The 20,254-nt window shown below is 32.5% G+C and overlaps 1 protein-coding gene across 15 annotated transcripts in view; it reads right to left on the bottom strand.

Annotated features, from left to right (window-relative positions):
- Positions 1–20,254, bottom strand: part of LOC129798046 (synaptosomal-associated protein 25) — a 69,392-nt gene that overhangs the window by 45,351 nt on the left and 3,787 nt on the right. For all 15 annotated transcript variants that reach the window (XM_055841004.1, XM_055841011.1, XM_055841012.1 and 12 more), the window contains exons 2-3: positions 6,687–6,786; positions 3,337–3,378 (exon numbers count right to left, since the gene is read on the bottom strand). In XM_055841004.1, the coding sequence (XP_055696979.1) occupies positions 3,337–3,378; positions 6,687–6,785 (141 nt within the window). In that variant the 5' untranslated portion in view covers position 6,786. The remainder of the gene's footprint in view (positions 1–3,336; positions 3,379–6,686; positions 6,787–20,254) is intronic.

Genomic DNA, 20,254 nt, shown 5'->3' with positions numbered 1-20,254 from the left:
AAGCAATATGTATCTAAACTTTATTAAAACTATTAATGACGGCTGCTAAAAGTATAATTTGGCATAATTTGGCATAATATGCCATATTATTCAGTCAAAAGACTATTTAGAAATGTGAGGTTATGTAGGATCTAACCTAAAAACTAAGCACTAATTTTCGTTGTAATAAAAACATTTCATTGAAGCATAAATAAATTCAATAGAAAATAGAACTATAGGTCTAACCTTAGTAATATAAGGCATGAAATTAAGGGATTATGTGGGTCAAGAAGACTAAAAATAAAAGAAAATATTTTCTCAATTTTTTTTTCAGCATAGGGGAAAACGCCTTCGGACAACCTAAGCTTCGAACAACTCAATCTTTTCTCTATGTTCTTAATGGATTTGGCCCAGAATATTTGCAGCATCAAACTAGCTATTAAGATATAATATAATGTGTCAAATTCATCAAAAAATTCATTATAAACATGTTCGAAGCTTCAGTCGTCCGAATATAGGGCGCTTTCCCCTAATAAAAAAATTATTTTATTCAAGCTCTCAAGCATATAAAAGTCTAACATTTAAACTATATTTTTTGAAATTTTCGTTTTAATATTTTTTACATTCAGCCATTGAGACCCGATTTTTGGAACTTTTTTTGAAAAAAAAACAATTCCGTGGACAAGATTTGTAGAGTAGTTTCATCTGAAATCAAAAACGTTAATTCTTTCCTGTTAGCTAATGAGTTAAAGTCGTACTTGAACGGTTTACCTTGATCACATCTTATTCTACAATACGAAACGATTACGTGGTGTAAAATAGTCAAAAATGGACTTTTTTGTTTAAAATTGTCCAAAAACTCAAATTTCATTGTTTTCAAAAATCTTTCGTTCAAAGACTGGTCTAATTCATCAGTAAACAGGAAATATTTGGTTTTTGGATTACAAATGAACCTCCTCCGAGATATCTTGTCCACCGAAAAGTAACTTTGTTTTCGAAAAGGTCTCCGAAAATTAGGTCCTAAACGTTGAAATTTTAAGATTTTTCAATGAAAATTTCTGAACAATACAGTATAAATGTTGTACTTTTATATGTCAGAGTTTTAATTAAATAATTGTTTCTTTATGTTGAAAAAAATTAAAGAAAAGTAGCTGTTTTTTTTCGTCTTTTTGACCCACGTAAGCCCTTAAAAAGGATATTTTTACCAGATTTTCCACAATAATTTATAAAATGAAAGATAAAAAAAAAACTTCATAAACATTTCATAAACTGCGCTCTGTCTGTAAATTAATTGTTATCAGAAAATTTACGAGATATTTTTTTTTAGGTTAAATCCGACAGCACTTCATATTCGAGAATAATTTCCTAACTGAATAAGAGACTGAGACCATTGGATAGCCTTATTCAATTAATTGATTAAGAGTTTCTTTCGTAATTTTATATTACGTTAAATCCATTCTAAATATCCAAAAAGAAGCGAATTCAGAAGAACTATTCAAAAATACGATTTAGGTTAATCACTGACGGGTTTGTACAATTTCCAAAGGTTATATTACGCTTACTGGCTTGCAATTTTGACCTATTTTTAGATTTACAATAAAATCTTGTCATATGACCGTGTTATTCCGTTATGCAATTAATCTTGTAATTAAATTGTGAGGTTAGAATTTTATAAATCTTCAAAACAAAGTCACAATTTCTTGAATTTTGTGATTTGTCTCTTTAATAAAATGAAAGATGATAAGAAGCAACAAAGACGAAAATTTAAGACCTCTTACTACTTTAAGTCCATCCTAACATAACCTCACATTCCAATAAAGATCTGATCAATCTCTTACCGAAATAAGAAAATGGGGCGATATATCACAGCATACCCAAATATAATAGACCAAACAAAGTTTGCAAAACAACAAAGAATTCGAAGATGGAATTTTCGAAGTTTCTGCCAATCAAAAAAGTTTTTAGCATTTTGAAGGTTACGAAAAAACATAACCTAAAATTTCCAAATAACCTCTCTATTCAATATGATGAAACATTTAATAAATAAATATTGTGGATTTCATTTTTCTTAATCATCTTTTCCAAACTTTAATCATTTACAGAGGTTTAACAAACATTTACAAACTGCACAATAAATTAAAAAAAAAAAACATTTTTTCTCTGTGTTTTTGAAAAATAAAATATTGCTGATCCATCCTTCTCGTTTTTCTCCATTTTTTGCCATTGCCCAAGCAATAGAAAAAAGCCTCCTGCTGATTTTCTTCTCTCGTAGTAATATTAATTTGAAATGGAAGTATTTTTTACAGTACGTGACATGAATTTTAATAGATCAACCCCCTTCTTTTGGCTATTATGCTTTTTTTGTATCGTACAAAAATCATTTTGATAACCACTAAAACATTTATACACGCATGCAAACACTTATAGCTTGGATACTTTTTGCTGTATAAAAATTTTTTGATTAAAAAAAAACTAAAAAAAAAAATAGAAAATAAACTGACATTGATACAAAATTACACAGAAAACTCACTTTATAAATATATAATTCTTCTTAATTCAAAGACAACAATCCTTTGGATTGGGCCTAAAATCTTGAGCTAATTTTTAAAATTTGATTTATTGTATTTCTTAATGAAGTCTAAAAATCTAGGATAGAGTCCTATAACTAATCTCTCACTTAGTAAGAATGATTTTTCTTTTAGAAAATCATGGTCCAATAAATTAAACTACAAAGTGAAACTTGTGCACAAGTAACACAATATTGGCCTAAAAAACTACCCTAAATAAATTATTCTAAGTGAATTAATTGCTTCTCTTCTTTTAGATTCTCTTTACACTAAAGAAGCATAAAGAAAACGAATATCTTTTTAAAAATTAAATTCTTTCACCGACAGAGACCATTTCCTCTATGATAATTCAGGTTAAAAATTTAGATATTGCAGATGATTGAGAATTTTGTGCTACACCTGCTAAAACACTGTCCACAGCAAGTAACTTGATAAATTAAAAAGAGATAAAAATAATTGGAAAATGATAAGTAAAAAGGAATAATTTTTATTTTGTATAAGACATTCTAAACGAAACCCTCGTTATTCGTGAATATTCACAATTTCATAAAAATATTTTATCAAATTCTCACTTGATAATTCTTTTTGATTTTTTTTGTTTGCAATTTACCAACCCTCAAACCATGAGATACAAGTATTTTTCGCCTGTTTATGAAGGGGAAAAATTATAATTATCCAAATATTTTCATTTAATTTTCACCTCAAAGGGCAAAAGGCATGATAAAATTGCGTTAAAGAATATAGAAAAAAATTAAAGTACAAAAATAGGAGATAAAAAGCAATTTCTCACCTCCTCACATAGCGCCAACATGCGACGTGTACTCTCCAGGGACTGAAAAATAAATTAATTTGAGCAATGATTAAAATTGGCGTCATTGCGTGCCATTTAGTGTCTTTTGTGTTACACAGGAAATATTTGCTAAAAAGGGGTGGCAATGTAACCGAGACTTTGCAGAATGCTTGAAACTTTCACTTTGAAACATTATCCTCAAAACTTATTTTACTATTTGTTTAGAACGAAGATTAAATAACTTGTTTTCGAACAGAATAACAAAGAGAAGAGATGGCAAAGCGTCCTTTGTATTGCCAAATGCTTGAAATTGTGACTTAAACTTAAATGCTATACCTTAAAAGTATTATCGCATCATTCGTTTATAGGTTCTGAGTAATACAACTGATTTCGGATAAAAATTAGTTATCGGTTATGAACTAGTTCATAACCGGTTCAGAATCGAGTGGAACCGGTTCAGTTTTATCTGAAATTCCAAGACCTGTCCAACGAGCCCAAACATGATACCATTCAGTTAAGAAATTTGTTTTCTAAAGCCTCTTTTACATTTAATCTTGAAAAACTGTTATTAGGAATGACTCAATGATATTTCCGTATATGGACAAAATATAAGCCTAGGGAATCTCTAAAACATTCCCAAAAATGAAAAACAAATCGCACGACGCGTTTTAGAGCAATCCCAAAAAAAAAATACTCCCTCTGTTCCGAAAAAATTCGAACACTTTTTCATACAAAATGTACTAGCAAACGTACGACTTTTTTCGGAACGGAAGAAGTATGATTTTGGTCGAGAAGGGGGGAGGTGGGTGGGTGGGAGGTACATGCCAATAACCGCAGAACGCACCAAATGCTGACTGATTTCAATTCAGCTGAAAACATATTTACTTTTAGCTGAATTCTGCTAACCTTAAAACGACACTCGCGAGGCAGTGCCATTTCCACATATTTGGTTAGCACTTTTTGTTCAAGACTGGTGACCGGTTAGCATACTTTTGCTGATTGACTCAACGAAAATTGACTGAAAACGTTGTCTTTTTCAGCTAACTGTGCTCGCTGGGAGTCGACTAAAGGGAGGTCCCCCTTACAACTCAATTCTCTGTTTCTAACCGTTTGGCCTCTAGACAATGTAGCGGCCGGATGGGCGGACGAACAAACCGTGTGACATTTTTCCTCAGAAATTATCTGAAACGCGAAGATTTGTTGACAAAAATGGTTGCCGGAGGTGTAAAGAGGAAATTCTAGAGAGTGAAAAATATCCAGGGATTTATATACTACTCTCTCTATAGAGTTCGAGCAGTAAAACCCGTGATTTAGTGTCAATAAAATCGCCTAATCGGCACAATATGTGTAGATATTGAAATGTCGGCAGAATCTGCAGAACAAATCGGCGCGAAATCGACAGATGACACGATCATTGGGACAAATCTGTGCAAGATTGGGAGATAAGAATAATCTTCAGAATAGATCGACACGAGGTCTACGGATAATCACAAGATTGACAGATCGCCAAATCGAAGCGATTTTTGCGAAAGATCAGTAGATCAACACGATTTTTTCTAAAAATTTATTTTAACGATTCTATGGAGAAATGCTACTGTAACCTAAACTTAAACCTATAAATAAGATGAGTAAGATCATAAAGAAAAACTTACGTGTCTTGTGTTTTTTTTTCACTTATATTATTAATTATAGCAATATTGTCACAATTGAAATTATTAAAACGTTTGTGATAGCTTTCCGACTTTCTGGAATCAATCGAGATTGCTGAACTTTATGGAGAAAATCCAGAATTACGAATGAATTCACAGCGGATCGAACTCTATTTTCTATTATCGACAACATTTGGCAATCAAAAAAATCAATGAATATCCTTTATTAATTATTCTGGGTATTGGAAAACAATGAATTAGAAAAGGGCAAGGATATCTTGAGGCTTTTGTACACATTCAAATTATATAAATCGATTAGAAATATTTATATAATCGATTCAAAGCGAGTCTTAACTGCTTCAAACCTGCCCAAAATTTTATGATTCTTGTAATTCTGACTTTAAACTTTGAACCTGTACCCTGACTGAACTATTGACCTTTAAAAATGTCTAAAAGAAATAATTACATTCTAACTTCGTAAAGCGCGAGTCTAATTCTGTGCAGACATGTTGCGTGTAAGGAGCTGTAGTTCTTCTCTGCATGCGTATTAATTGAAGTTATTACCTATTTTAATCATTAAAACTTGACTCAGGTTCTTATTTAACAAATATTCCATAAAAATTTGATATTTTTAAAGAAAGTTCACTTAAAAGCCTAAAACTGTCTGTAAAACGTTACCTGAAAAACGCAAGATGCATTTTCGAGGCATACTAAAAACCATATTTTGAATGAATGGAGAAAAAACTATGTTATAAATCCTTTTCGGGATTTTGGCGTTCAAGATTTGGGATTTTCTGAATTTTGGCTTTTCAAGATTTTGTCTTTCAGGACTTTACCTTTCAGAATTTTGGAGCTTGGGATTCTGGCCTTTTCGGGATTATGGCGTTCAAAGATTTGGGCTTTTCGGGATTTTGGCTGTTCAAGATTTTGCCTTTTGGATTTTGTATTAAGGCATTTTGGCTTTCGGGAATCTGTCTCCGGATTTGGATTTTTCTGGATTTATAGTCTTTCCGGATCTTGGTTTTCGGAATTTTGACTTTTCAGGATTTTGCCTTTTGGATTTTGTCTCAAGGAATTTTGGCTTTCGGGATCTGTCTCTGAATTTTGATTTTTCGGGATTATATTCTTTCGGGGTCTTGGTTTTCAGGATCTTAGTATTCGGAATTTTGGCGTTCGGGATTTTGATTTTCGCGATTATGGATTTTGGGATTTTAACTCTTCCGGATTTTTGTTTTTCGCAATTTCGGCTTTTGGATTTTGTCTTAAGTTATTTTTGCCTTTCGGGATTTTAGCTTTCGGTATTTTGGCGTTCAGCATTTAGATTTTCGGGATTTTAAACTTAATTGATAAAAGATCCCAAAACCTCTTCAAAATTCCGTAGAAATCAAAAAATTTAATTTCAAATAAGAGATATTCTACCAGTTCTACTAAGTTATCGTAAGCCATTGAGAAATACGTATTTACGAGTAATACTATAAAGATTATTTAGAAATGGCTGAGAAGATAATGAGGTCTTGTTCAGGTCTTCACATTTGACTCAAAAAGGGTTCTCCGAAAACCTCAATTTTCTATCTCAAATTGTTTATCCTCTAAATATTTTAGAAAACGCACAAATCGTCAAAATCACAAACACGACCCAGAGAGTCACTGGTGGACTTAGAGCAATAACAATAAATTGGTATTGTTTAATTAAATTTTTACCTCATCTGTTTGCTGTTGTGCTTTGAGTTGCAACTCTTGCAATTCTGTTTTCGGCACCGGAGCACCATTTTCAGCTGCTGGTGGGGCTGCAGACGGCATTCTGTGAACAAATAGAGAACAAGAGAAATTAATCTCACTTTTCCACCCACATCCAATATCATCCCCTTTGGTATTAATTTCATTTATAATATCATTCGCTCACGCATAAAAACTTCCACTCACTCAGAGGACGATGCAAAAATAACGACAATGAATTTTTAATGTCAAAATCAACGTCGGACTGTAAACATAATTGAAATGATCAAAAAAAATCCAACGAGAAAATTATTCACAGAATTTTTTTCCATCTACATCAACCATCAACGTATTGTGATGAAAATTACAACTTCTTTTTTTTTTTTAATTCAATTCCACGGGACATTTTCTGCACGATGTATACTGATATTATTGTGTTAAAAGTTTATTTTACAATCCTCAATTCTAACACATTCAAGACCATTTACAGTGAAAAATCCTTTAGAGCATTTTCAATGAAAAATCCTCTGCATTAGAGAAATGGGTAGAACAACTGCGTCGACGCGGAATTTCGTACCTTTTTTGTGTGCAACAAACTGTACGACAAAGCTTCGGCACAAAGCTTATATGGAGTCAAAGCTTAATTGTGGGAAATACTGCTTCAATAAGTTTAGTTATTGTGCGATAAATATAGCAATTTATTTTCATATTTTCGTATTAATTTTGCAAATTCATTGTTATTATAAAATTCTGCGCAACGAGATCTTTTCACCCAAAGGACGTGACCAAATCAACAAAATTTATCCGAGTACTCGTGCTAGTAACTCGGATGTTCTTGCTATGAAAATGGTATCATATTCATTTTTTTGAGCAAGTTATAAAGAACTTCTAGGGGTCCAACAGTCGTAAAAAAATAGTTGTTCACAAGTCCAAACATTTCCCAAGGTTTCGTTCTGTGTTATGCTTCTTTTACACATTAAACAAACATTGCGCCAATTTACAATCCACCTCAAAACCTGCCAAAAGCAGCGTAGAAGAAATTTTCCGAATGAAAAATAAATTCAGAGGAAAGTTGAATGGGTTTCAAAATTGCATAAAGGACCATCAGACCGTTCTACAAAACAAGATAAACAGAACCAACCAAAAGTTTCTTTTCCCTTGAGTTCCAGCTGGGTTTAGTAACAAAAGTATAAACAATAAATCTTAAATATGTTATTGGTTTATGAGGAAAAGGACTTTATCTTAAGTGATAGAATTCCTGAAAGCCCCCTGTGGGGCAGTTTCAAGAAAACTGGGGAAATTTTCCAGAAGGAAATATCAACCTTTGTTTTGGAACTTGGAAACCCAGAATAGACAAAATTATATTTAATTAAGTATTCATAAGAGACTTTCAAACCTGATAGAGTAAGGAAAGGATTTTATTACAAAAGTTTATTATACTGTTTGTTTAAGGACTTTTAAGAAAAACATTTCGTTATATAAACCGCATTGGAGCAAATTTTGAAAGTTTTACATCCAAATAAAATGTTTTTTTTTTTTATTTTCAAGTATTAAAAGAGACATTAAATTTAAATACTAATTCTATCACTTTAGAACTTTTTTTTTAATACACAAATTTTATTAAAAAAAAAGCTGGAAAACGTCCCAGGCTTTGAGAAGTTCTCGCACTCGTGACTTACATGCTATACCTCAAAAATACTTTCCCATAATTTACCAGTTCTCAACCGATTTGACAAAAATTAGTAAAAGATACATAACCGGTTCAGAATCGATTTGAAACGATCTATAAATCACTCAAAATACATCTTAGGAGCAATATAATTGAATTTCAGATAAAAATTAGTTATCGATTATGAACCGGTTGAGAACTGATTGGAACCGGTTCAGTTTATCGGAAATTCGAAAATATATCCAACGAGCACAAGTATGATACCAATCTGGCCTTGAAAAACCATTATTACGTATGATTCATTCCGTATAAAGACGAAATGTCCATCAAGGTAGGGGAAAATGCCCATGCTTAATACCATTGGAAGCTTCGTAATGACTAAATTTTCTATGTGTCACAATATATAATATATGTGACTTATCGCAACCATATTTTAAAAACTATGGGAAAGTGACCAGTTTTTAAAATATATTGCGGAGTCACGTTTATTGAGAAACATAGGAAAAAATTAGTCATTACGAAGCTTTCAATGGTATCAAGCATGGGCACTTTCCTCTAATCTCTAAATCTAAAACATATCCAAAAATGACAAAAACCAAAAGAATCTAAAAAAAACATAGTTTTGTAGGGGAAGGCAAGGTATGGGGAGAAAATGTGGAACATGTTAATGGTCCCAGGGTTGACTTATGGGGGCGGGTCCCCGAAGGTCCCAAGCCTCTATCTTTAACCATTTATGTCTCTAGAAAAAACTCTAAAACTTCAAATAAAACTCAAAATTTCAGATTTAAATTAGAGTTAATTACTTAAAAAGTTTTTAGACGAAAATCCCTTATTAAGTACTTAGTGAAAGTACTTTTAATTTCCTTAATGTAAACTACTCAATTAAGATACAAACACAAAGGCCTTAATTAGGCAATAAATTTATAAAACATTATCACACTTTTACATATTTTGTATAAATTATATGCGAAGAAAAAGATTAATTTCCTAACTAATTGTGTGCTAGTATTCCCTATGCTTTAACACTGTAAGGACGAGAGGGTTAAAAATCGGTGGTCCGAACAAAAAACATTTTTCTCACCCTTTTTTTAGAGCAAAACGAAATTTTAGAAGCCGGTAGGAAAAATTTCATTTTTGGGTCACCAGTTACCCAATCGTCCTCAAAGGGTTAATGAAACATATTTCTAACTGGAAACAACTGTAATAGTTTGGTTAGTAAATAATTATCAAGTGGTTATTCATAAGCAACTAGAGTGGCTCGAGTTCCCGGTTCCCCTAAAAAATATATAGGTTCACTCAGTTCCTCTTCAGTTTCCTGAAAAAGTATATGAGTTCTCCGGGTTCCCTGAAAAAATATAATGGGTTCCCCGTGAGTTTTCTTAAAAAATGTATGGGTTTCCCGAGTTCCCGGAGAATTGCCTAAAATATTTATGAGTTCCTTGGATTCCCCAAGGGTTCCCTGAAAAATTTATGGGTTCCACAAGAGTTCCCGTAAAAATGTATGGCTTTCTCGTGAGTTCCCTGAAAAAATGTATGGGTTCTCGGAAAGTTCCTAGAAAAAATTATGGGTTGTCTGAGTTATCGGAGTGTTCTGTGAAAAATTTATGGATTACCCGGGTTACCCAAAAGTTCCCTGAAAAAATGTATAGGTTCCCCGGGTTCCCGGAGAATTATCTCAAACATTTATGATTTTCCCGGATTCCCCAAGAGTTGGCTGAAAAAATTTATGGGTTCCTAAAGAGTTCCCTGATAATTGTAATAGCTTCCACGTGAGTTCCCTGAAAAAATACATGGGTTCCTCTTGGGTTCCTGGAGGGTTCTCTGAAAAATTTATTGATTACCCAGGTTCCGTAAAAGTTCCCTGAAAAATGTATGGGTTCCCCGTGAGTTCCCTGCAAAAATGTATGGGTTCTCCAGGTTCCCTAAAAAAGTATATGGGTACCTCGTGAGTTCCCTGAAGAAATGAATAGGTTCCCCGGGTTCCTAGAGATTTCCCCGGAAAAATTTATGGGTTCCCTGCGTTCTCGGAGGGTTCTTGAAAAATTTATGTGTTACCCGGGATCCCCAAGAGTTCTTTGAAAATCTATATGGGTTCCCTGAAAAATGTATGAGTTCTCCGGCTTCCCTGAAAAACAAATATGAGTTCCATGGGTTTCCTGAAAGTGTATGGGTTCCCCGGGTTCCCTGAAAAAATATATAGGGTTTCTCGTGAGTTCCCTAAAACAAAATGTGTGGGTTCACGGAAATATTTATGAGTTCTTCGGGTTCCCAAAGAGTTCCCTGCAAAAATTTATGGGTTCCCTGGGCTTCTCTTGGGTTCCCCGGGTTTCCTGTAAGTTCCCTGACTTTTCCCGTAGGTTGTTAAAAACCGAAATAAAATTTAATATAAGTATAATTGTGTTGTAACGTGAAATGTTTTGATTTTGACCATATTCGATTCTTTTCTTAATAAGCCTATAAAATATAGTAACTCAAACGTTGCAATACTTCCTTGAGTAGGATTATTAAGAATGTCAGCTAAAATGTGAACAGGACATTTAATAAAAATCCTTCATTATTCTTGGGACAAACTGTCAGGAACTCTTTCCACAAACTATACATTTCTGAACATTAACTATGTATTCACAATACTGTGCACGAAGTTTTATCAACTCAGTAATAATAAATAGAACAAGCAATATATGAAAGTTTGTTATGACAGAAAAGTGTCTCTACAAGCTTATGAGTAAAAGACATAACATTTATCTCAAATCTCATTAAATGTTCTCTTTACAGTAGAAGCATATAATTTCTGCCTCGAAGCAGCAAATGAGATAGAATTTTCACTTGAGACTAGTGCAACGAACAGGAAAAACATCCCCCTTGAACCACAATACACTAAAAATCGATTTTTTCTGCCCGTTCTCTCTCTCTCTCCTCGAAAAGTAAATCTTCAGCATATTTATGTACATCAAAATCTTCACATGAAGTGAGAAAATGCGAATAGGTGAGGAAGTAAATTGTATAGAAAAACGATTTTTCGTCTTTTATACATATTTCATGGAAAAAGAAGGCAGAAAACTCTGTAAGAAGATTCACAGTTTGTTCTCACAGACACTTTGTCATACATTAAATCACAATCACATTGAATCCTCACTCCAGATGCCTCCAGTTTTGGGAATTTTGTGCCACTTTATTGGAAGCAGAAGAGGCACAGAAACACACATGAGACATATCTGAATAATTGATGAAATTATATACTTTTCAATAAACTGATCATTTGAACTCGTATGTAGCATATTTTCCATATTTTCCCATACAATTCATCGAAATACGACAGGAAAATCACTTTAGATAACAATATACCATTTCAAAATTCCCAGAGACAAAATAAAAAAAAAATATCAACCACTTTACATTGTCGAAATAAATGAGATATTAACTTTATTTTCCGACTTGAATTGAAAAAAAAATGAATTGAATGAAAAAGGTCAGAGAGAAAAACATGATGAATTATCAAAGTGATTAAAACATTACCAAATTATGAGCTTTTTATAGGAGGCAATTCCATTCCAACTTTTAGTATCTCAAATAAATCTCTTTTACAGATGAAATTATCACTGAGGCAATCATTGCTCTAAATTTGTTCTCTCACACTACCCAAACCATCCCTTAAAATATTTTCCCTTTTACTGCTACACTGCTTAGAAAATCACTGTGTATTAACACACCCCCCAAAACCACCTCCTTGGGTTTGAGAAGAAAGTTTACAAATCTCCTTCGTGTGATGTTTTCACAACCCCATTAAATTCAACATCAGATAAATTTATCAGTTTCTCACAGCATTTCCAATTTAAGCAAGATATAAATTCTTTCCACCGAACTTCAGCCGTCGGACTCGGAAGATTAAGAAAAATGTTACGGTGAAATTTCTTATGATGGGTTAAATTTTATATATTTTCCAATAAAAGAAAATTTAAAGGGAATATCTGCGATAAAAAAGTGCAAATAAAATCGTTTATAGGGACGGGGGAGGTCCTCGAATGTATTTAAACGTTATCTTTGACAGATTAACCTATAATAACGTGACAATATTATAATGCTACGGAAAATGTCATAGAGGAACTAAGCCAACACGTAATCTTTACATTGAAAAACGTGTATTTTTTCCTTTAGGAGGAAATGGGGTACCTTTTAATTTGGAAATCTTTAAAATCTGTCCTTTTTCTCTTATAGAACCTAGCCTTATCATGTAATTAAGCGTCTTAATTGTTTTGCGGAGTTGTTAAAATATTTCATTGTAAGGTCCAGGTTTTGTTTGAAAATAAGAGAAATAAACTATATTTTAAAGACGCTCCACATCCTTCAAGAGAATTGATTGCAGTGATGGTAATGGCAAAAGTGTAATTAGAAGACTTTAAAACCAGAACGTTTCAGACTAAGGTAAGGTACTCTCTAGTCGGCCGTTTAACAAGTCGGCCACTATGTGTTCTTCAAGTCGGCCGGTGGAATTATTTATTCATATTATATAATTTTGCAATAATATTCCAGGAGTTTTATAACATCATAAGGTCAATAATTGTATAAATAACACAAATGACCGAGAATACAAATGAAATTAGACACAAAACATTAAAAAAAATATTAAAAGTCAGAGGATTCAAATTTACCTTAAGCAATATTGGTCATTTTTCAGCATATTTTGATGTTCTTTATAATATTCACGACATTTTTTCACAAAGAGTTATTCGATTTATTACCTGTACAGATTACTTTAGCAGTCAAATTTTGAGTCAAACCGCAAGTTGAGAACTTTAACTAACTCACTGTGCAATAAATTTATTTTCATTATTGATAAAAATATTAATTTTCTGTCTTAAATGTGAAGGTGTGAAATTTTAAAGCCATGTTCCTCAATTCGGCCGACTAAATAAAAGAATAAAAAGAATTTTTCCCTTACAATTTTTTGTTTTCTTAAAATTACTATTCTTTAAAGGTTTTCTTTCTTTCTTTCTCAATATCCTTTTCTAGTCCGTAAAAACGTTACGGGCTTTTAAAATTTGAAAAATGGGTGGCCGACTAGAGGAACCCCAGGTGGCCGAGTACAGAAACGCTTATATTGAAGTGGCCGAATTGAGGAACACTCTACATTTTTAAAACATTTTAATTTTTTAATAATCTAAAATTATTTTATCTCCAAATAAAGTGTACAATCAGATGGACAAAGATCTATACTACAACTTAGGGTGAAAATTTGATCAAAACAGGCAAATTAAATGTCCTTTTACATAAGTTTTTCATAAAACCCATCCTTAAGTGGCCGACATACAGCCCCTTACCTTATATAAAGAAAACCGTTTAGGGTATGAAAGCAAAAGATTTTAGCATCGAATTGATACAGACGCTGAAAAATACATGGTTGGAGTGTCAGCTCAGATTTAATTTAAAAACCCAATTTTCCGAGAGATACCTGACTAAATTCGTAACGATTCGAGGTACAGAATGCAAGTTTGCAACTACACCTATTTTTTTTAAATATTAAAAATTCAAATTCACAGATATAGTTAAATGGATAATTAATAGACCAATTAGCGAAAACAAAAATACCAAATAAGCATCTTAAGGCTTATATTTTCAACTAAATATGGAACATGTCTCTTAACATTTCGATCCGTGGTGCTCCTCCCTTATACACCGTAAGTTTATGAACAAATACCCTTTAACTTTTTCGCGTCCATAGGGTAATGTCATGACTCGGGGAAAAAAGTTTTTTTGGGTATATACATTAATTGAAATCTATCTGTTCGTGCACGACATCATAATAGAAGAATGTAAGATTCTTGGCTCATTTTCTCAAGACTCCAGTTAGATTTCAATTAATGTAAATAGCCAAAAAGAAACTTTTTTCCCCGGGTCATATATGACCCTATGGACGCGAAAGAGTTAACGATCTTCAGACTAGAAGTTCAGCCCAGTTCCCAAACTAAAATTAGAAATTAATTTAATTAATCAGAAACTAAACAAGTTAAGTCATATGGCTAAGCCTTAGGTCCAGTCCACATTACGACCACAGCTGAGCCCACAATGCAGATCTTATGATAATGATTATAATAGACCAAGAGATGAATTATTCCTAAAAATGCTTGGAATGTGGTTAAATCATTATAATCCTTAAAATTTCGCTAAGCTGCCGCTCAACTAAATCAGTCTGCTGGCATGAATGATGGAACTTTTAAGTTTACAAGTTTGTGCATTTTTTGTTAAATCCAGTCTTTTGACCGAGCAGACGGGCTTCTGCTATTATCATATGAAATTCTATCCGCAAAATGCTTTATGGTTTTGAGTAAATTAATTAAATAAAAAATTGCAATACTTTAAAGGATATCAAACTTGAACAGTAATCGATTTGATATTTCGTTAAATCCATAAAAATCAACGGCACTGTAAAAATGAACGATAAAAAGCTAAATTGGGTCAGTAATAAAAAATTAAAAAAATATAGTGAAATTTTCGTGGAAGTTTTGGCAAAGGCACAAAAAAGTTTTTCATTTTACCTGGAGCAATCTTAGATAATTTTATAAATTGGATCCATTGTTGTAAATATTTATGTTTTTTTACTGATCAGCATTTAAAACTCTACTGCTACTAATCAATAGTTTCAATTTTCAATGGTTTCAATAATATGAATTAATTTGTCATTATCATTATCTTCCAAATTATCTCACTTTCATTTTTTTCGCCTGACTAATCGGCATATCCCTTTTTCCACCTTTTAAAGTAAATTTGAACTTTTTACAATTGTTTTTAAATATTTAGGAGATATTATGAAGGACTGTATTTCTCAAAATTAAACAAATTTATCATTTTAATCTTATCGAAACACTCGGTCTTACACTATCCGTCACGAATGAATTAAAATGGCTCTCATACACACAGCTTACAGTGAAGTACAATCAATATAAAATTATCATTAACAGATAAAATTGGAATAGGGCCAACTGAATTAAAAAAAAAAGTTTGAAACTTTTAAACTTTTAATGGTACAACTTTTAAAAAATATTACTGAAATTTTAAAGAAAAAAACTTCAAACAAATTATCTTTCTCATAAACAGACTTTTTCTGTCCCAAACTTTCACATTAAAACTAATTATCACTAATTATTAAGATCATTATTTGAAAATTTTATTAAATAAAATAATGTTTAATTCCAAAACAAAAATTACAAATCAATAAAACCCAGACTTATATCAGTTATTTTCAGCCGTAGGAATTAAATACATTACCATTCAAAATAAATTATTCAATGTTTCAATTTGCTGCCACATAATTTTCATTCATTAACCAAATTGTAATTAGCATATCAATTGTCCTGAATATTGTGACGCATCTTCAACCAGAAAATCAATGAACACAAAACAATTATAGGAATACCATCAACTCTGTTTTACATTACACCCTCATCTGTATCAGTCAGTACCAATACAAAGGATTATTTCAAGTGTAAAGCTCAGAAAATGAACTTTGAAATTTACTTAAGAAATACAATATTTGCCCTAAGACCTAAGATATTTATCAGCCAAAGAATACTGCAATGCTCAAAACGCCTTTTACCACCATTTTATCTTACTTTATTCGCAAAATAAATTCTTTGGCGAAATATAATCCTGTGAAACGAATAAATTATTCACTCTCGCAAAAGACACAAAATATAACTCTGGTATTAATGATGAAGAGCAAATGCAGAAATATCATATAACCGAGATGATCAATTTGTGGATGATGGTGTAATTGACGTATCATCCTTATCTCAATCAAATAATACTCCCAGCACAAATTGGATTTAGAACTCTATATACCTAAAATGTCATGATATTTGTCGGTGCCAGCAGACCTGTACATTGTGAGCTCTTGCCCTCAAAATCACTCAATGCTTTCCATTTGGCATTGATATGAAGAGCAATGAGAGAGATTTTCTTGTTAAATTGCAATTTCTCTTCATGCAAATTTAATTGGTTTTAAAATAATGTTAATTTGAGATGAAATCTCGAAACATTAAGAGTGTTGCATTGACTTCTAAAATGCTCTAAAAGTCTGGAAAATTTCATAATTAATTGCAGTCAAATTATAAATTCCGATTAAAACTTCTGATAAATAATAAGAAATGTGAGACAAATAAGAGTAGGGGAAAGTCCTCTCCCTTCGAACGCTCATGCCTTTGAATAATGCGAATTTCTTTTACTTTTCCAAACAGATTTCCACATGATTGTCACATAATTATCAATAATTGATAATAAGCTAATTAATTATTTATCAGAAATGTTTAAATCTCATAGAAAACTTAAAGAAAATTCACATTATTCGAAGGTATGAACGTTCGAAGGAAAAGTACTTTCCCCTATTAAGCTCTTAAGATAATTTTGCGAAATTAAATGCACTCTCTCAGTGTTTTTTCATAATATAGTGTCAATTAAGGGATTAATTTCATTTCGTCATTTACGCCTAACGCACAATAACTTTTGTTTAGTAAACATGTTTTTGACATTTCAATGAGAGTGAGTGAGATCTAGATCTAGTCATCTCGCTCACTCTCATAGAAATTTTAAAAACATGTTTACAAAACAAAAGTTGTTGTGCTCTGGTTATTGGCGTCTACACACTAGTAGAATTATTTTTAAAAAATGCCTTTTAAAAATTCTGACGTTTCTGCCTACAAGGATAGGGGAATTTTTTTTTTAAAAAGGCATTTTTTTTTAAAAAAATTCTACTAATGTGTAGACGCCAAGCTCTACACTTTAAGATTTGATTTGAGGTATTAGAGATTAATATTAAATATCTCAATCCTGAGATAAATCTTTAATTCGAAAAAGTTATTTAAGTCCATTAAATCTAATTATTTATTTAAATTTTTTAAAACTGTGACAGTCGAGTTGAGTCTGGGGTCACACAACCCAAGACCTGAACGCTCTTACCAATTACACCATGGACCTTCCTTTTAATCTATTTAAAGCTGATTATTTTGATTTTAAAGTATCAAGTTTTTTTTTAAGCTTTCTAGATAAAACGCAACAAAGTGCCAAGTTAGTCATATAATGGCTCAACTGATATAGTAATCGCTCTGTGATACAAGAGTCCCGGGTTCGAATCCCCTTTAGATCAACAGGATTTTTTCTGGCGTTAAAGATATTCGAATTGCATCCAGTGAGCTTCACTTGACTGATTCCATAAGTCATAGTACTGACAACCCCACCCCTGTATTAGAAAAAAGGGCTAGTAAAGTGTCCCAGGCTGTGCGAAGAGCTTGAATTCGTGACTTAAATGCTATATCCTACCCCCGGCCAATTGTTTTTTTATTATATGGAGATGTTTAAACTAACTCACAAACTGATCTCAAACTCGGCTTAAACTTCACAGACTGAAAAGATATTTAAACAGAGGTCTAGTACATTTTAGTACATTAGTACATTTAGTACATTAGTCTTTACAAGGGGTAGAGTCTTGTACACAAGGGATATGGAAATGACTTCAACCGCTTCAACCTTGAAAGCCACTCACCGGGGACTAGGCTATAACACAAAAGGATTTTCATATCATTCATAAATCACTCAAAACATTGCCCAAAATACCTAAAGAGTATAATTCAATTTCGGATTAAATATTAGTTATCGGTTATAAACCAGTTCATTACCGATTCATAACAAATTGGAATCGATACAATTTTGTCAGGAATTCCAAGACCTTTCCAAAGAACTCAGATATGACACTATTTGATTGAGAAATACGCCCTCCAGAGCCCTTTTAACTTTTGACCTTGAAAAACAGTTATCAGGAATGATTCAACGGAATTTTCGTATAAGAATGAAATGTCCGCCCGGGTAATCTCTAAATCTAAAATATCGGAAATGAATTCGTCCAGTGAATGAATGAATAGTAATTCCAATAGAGAACATTAGCAAAAAAGTGAACCGCCTTAGACCTAGACAATAGAGGTTGGTACGAGAACGAGTTTCAACATTAAAGTGGTACTTCAGACGATACAAATATTCACTGTCACTGATCCAAACACACACCGAGGTGGGCTGCTGTGATATAGCAGCAGCACTATGTGTCAGACAGAGCTATGGAGCTAATACTCGTATCGGGGAATAAAATAGAGTAAGAGTGAAGAAGCATAAGGGGCCCAATTGTGGACTACGAGTAGGTGCATCGATAATCCGAACTGGATAACTGGCCCCTGGCAAAATCTTATTTCTTATCTAATGGTCCTAGGGTCGACTTATAGAGGTTTCCCGAAGGTTCCAAGTCTCTATCTCTAATCGTTTGTCCCCTTTAGGTATGGTAACGGCCGGATAGACAGACGAATGAACAAGCAACGTGACATCAATTCTAAGAAATCGTTTGAAACGTAGAAATATAATATATTGAAAAAAATGTCCCCAGGGCAGAGGGTGGTGGAAGATGGAAATTTTGGAGGGATGAAAAAATCTAAGGATTATAGAGCTCTTTCTCTGGAGTTCCAGCATCAAAGAATACTGTGTATTAAAAGAACGTAGGAAGCTAAAGAGACGCTATCAAAGCACGCGTTTTAAGTGTCACTGAATTTAAATTCTTTGAATTAAATTATTAGAAAATCAAGAAAAGAATTTGACACTAAGGATTCAAATCAGGAAAGAGAATGAAGGAAAATTTTATCAAAATTCACGCTATGTCAAACTTTCCGCGCACTCTTTCGTGCAGAAAATTTATCTAAATTTCCCGCAAGAGAGCAAAGACGAACAAAATACATTTTTATTTCTACCGAACAAATTTTCCCATGCCTTTGCAGAACTAAAGTATCTAAAGTCCTTTTGAGGGAGCGGTCTGAATATCAATTGCATTGAAATAAATTATCCAATATCGTCTAGTTTCGCGAATGAATTAGAATTAATAGAAATATCTCTTAAAATTGAAACGTCTTTTATGTTTCAAATATCGGTTTTTTCGAATGACTTATAAGGTAAATTAAGCTAATTCAAAACTTGCTCCAAATGGAAATTTTTCGGTACTCCAAAAGGAAACATCACTGTTTTCATGACAAATACAGTACTAAATTATTATATTTATAAATTTTCTATACCACAGTTTCATAATTTAGTTAATTTCGCTCCAAATAAAGCGAAAATCCATTCATATACACAAGTTTTAATTTGTTAATTTCTCAGAAAAATTAAAAGTGTACCTTTTTCACCATCGAATTTTTCATCGATCGACCATGTTTTCCAATGAAAAACACAATGAGGTGACTGTTGTTTATTCGTTTGTAATGTCATATTTCTGGCTAATTTTAGTTAAATTAAGTGATAATCTTTATTGTTAACGGTTCGTGAAGTTTTCAAATGAAATAATTACCTATTTCGAGAACAAAAAGGTTTTTTCTGAAGTGTCTGCAAATGCTTCAATAGGAAACCCCGGAAATATAATATTTTTGGAAAGATTTTCTTATTGTTTTAGATGGGAAAGGAGAAAAGACCAGGAATAAGAACAAATCCTGCACTCAAGAACAACTCAAAAAGGTTTTGGAAGCCTTTCGTCGCGGTTTCACTTATGCCGAAAATAGACACAGGCTGATCCTGGAGAATACTCAGCTCGAAAAATTTGGCGGTAAAGGATCAGCCAAAACTATCATACACTGAGGATTTTGGATCAAGGATTAGCGTTTACAGTGTAAATTTCTATTAAATCTCCACACTTTGATTGCTGAAAGACTTCTCAAGTGCAATATCAATGAATTTTTCGTACAGAAAGATGCACTCTGACCTTCCCATTACTCCAATTTTAACGCATTTTAAGATTTTGCGATATTGCGTACCATACTCTCCATGTTTTTTCACCCAATTGACATTTCGAAAAGCACCCAAAAACACCCAA

The sequence above is a fragment of the Phlebotomus papatasi genome, chromosome 1 (assembly GCF_024763615.1).
Source record: "Phlebotomus papatasi isolate M1 chromosome 1, Ppap_2.1, whole genome shotgun sequence".
Taxonomy (NCBI): Eukaryota; Metazoa; Arthropoda; class Insecta; order Diptera; family Psychodidae; genus Phlebotomus; species Phlebotomus papatasi.
This window is presented reverse-complemented; position numbering and strand designations above follow the sequence as displayed.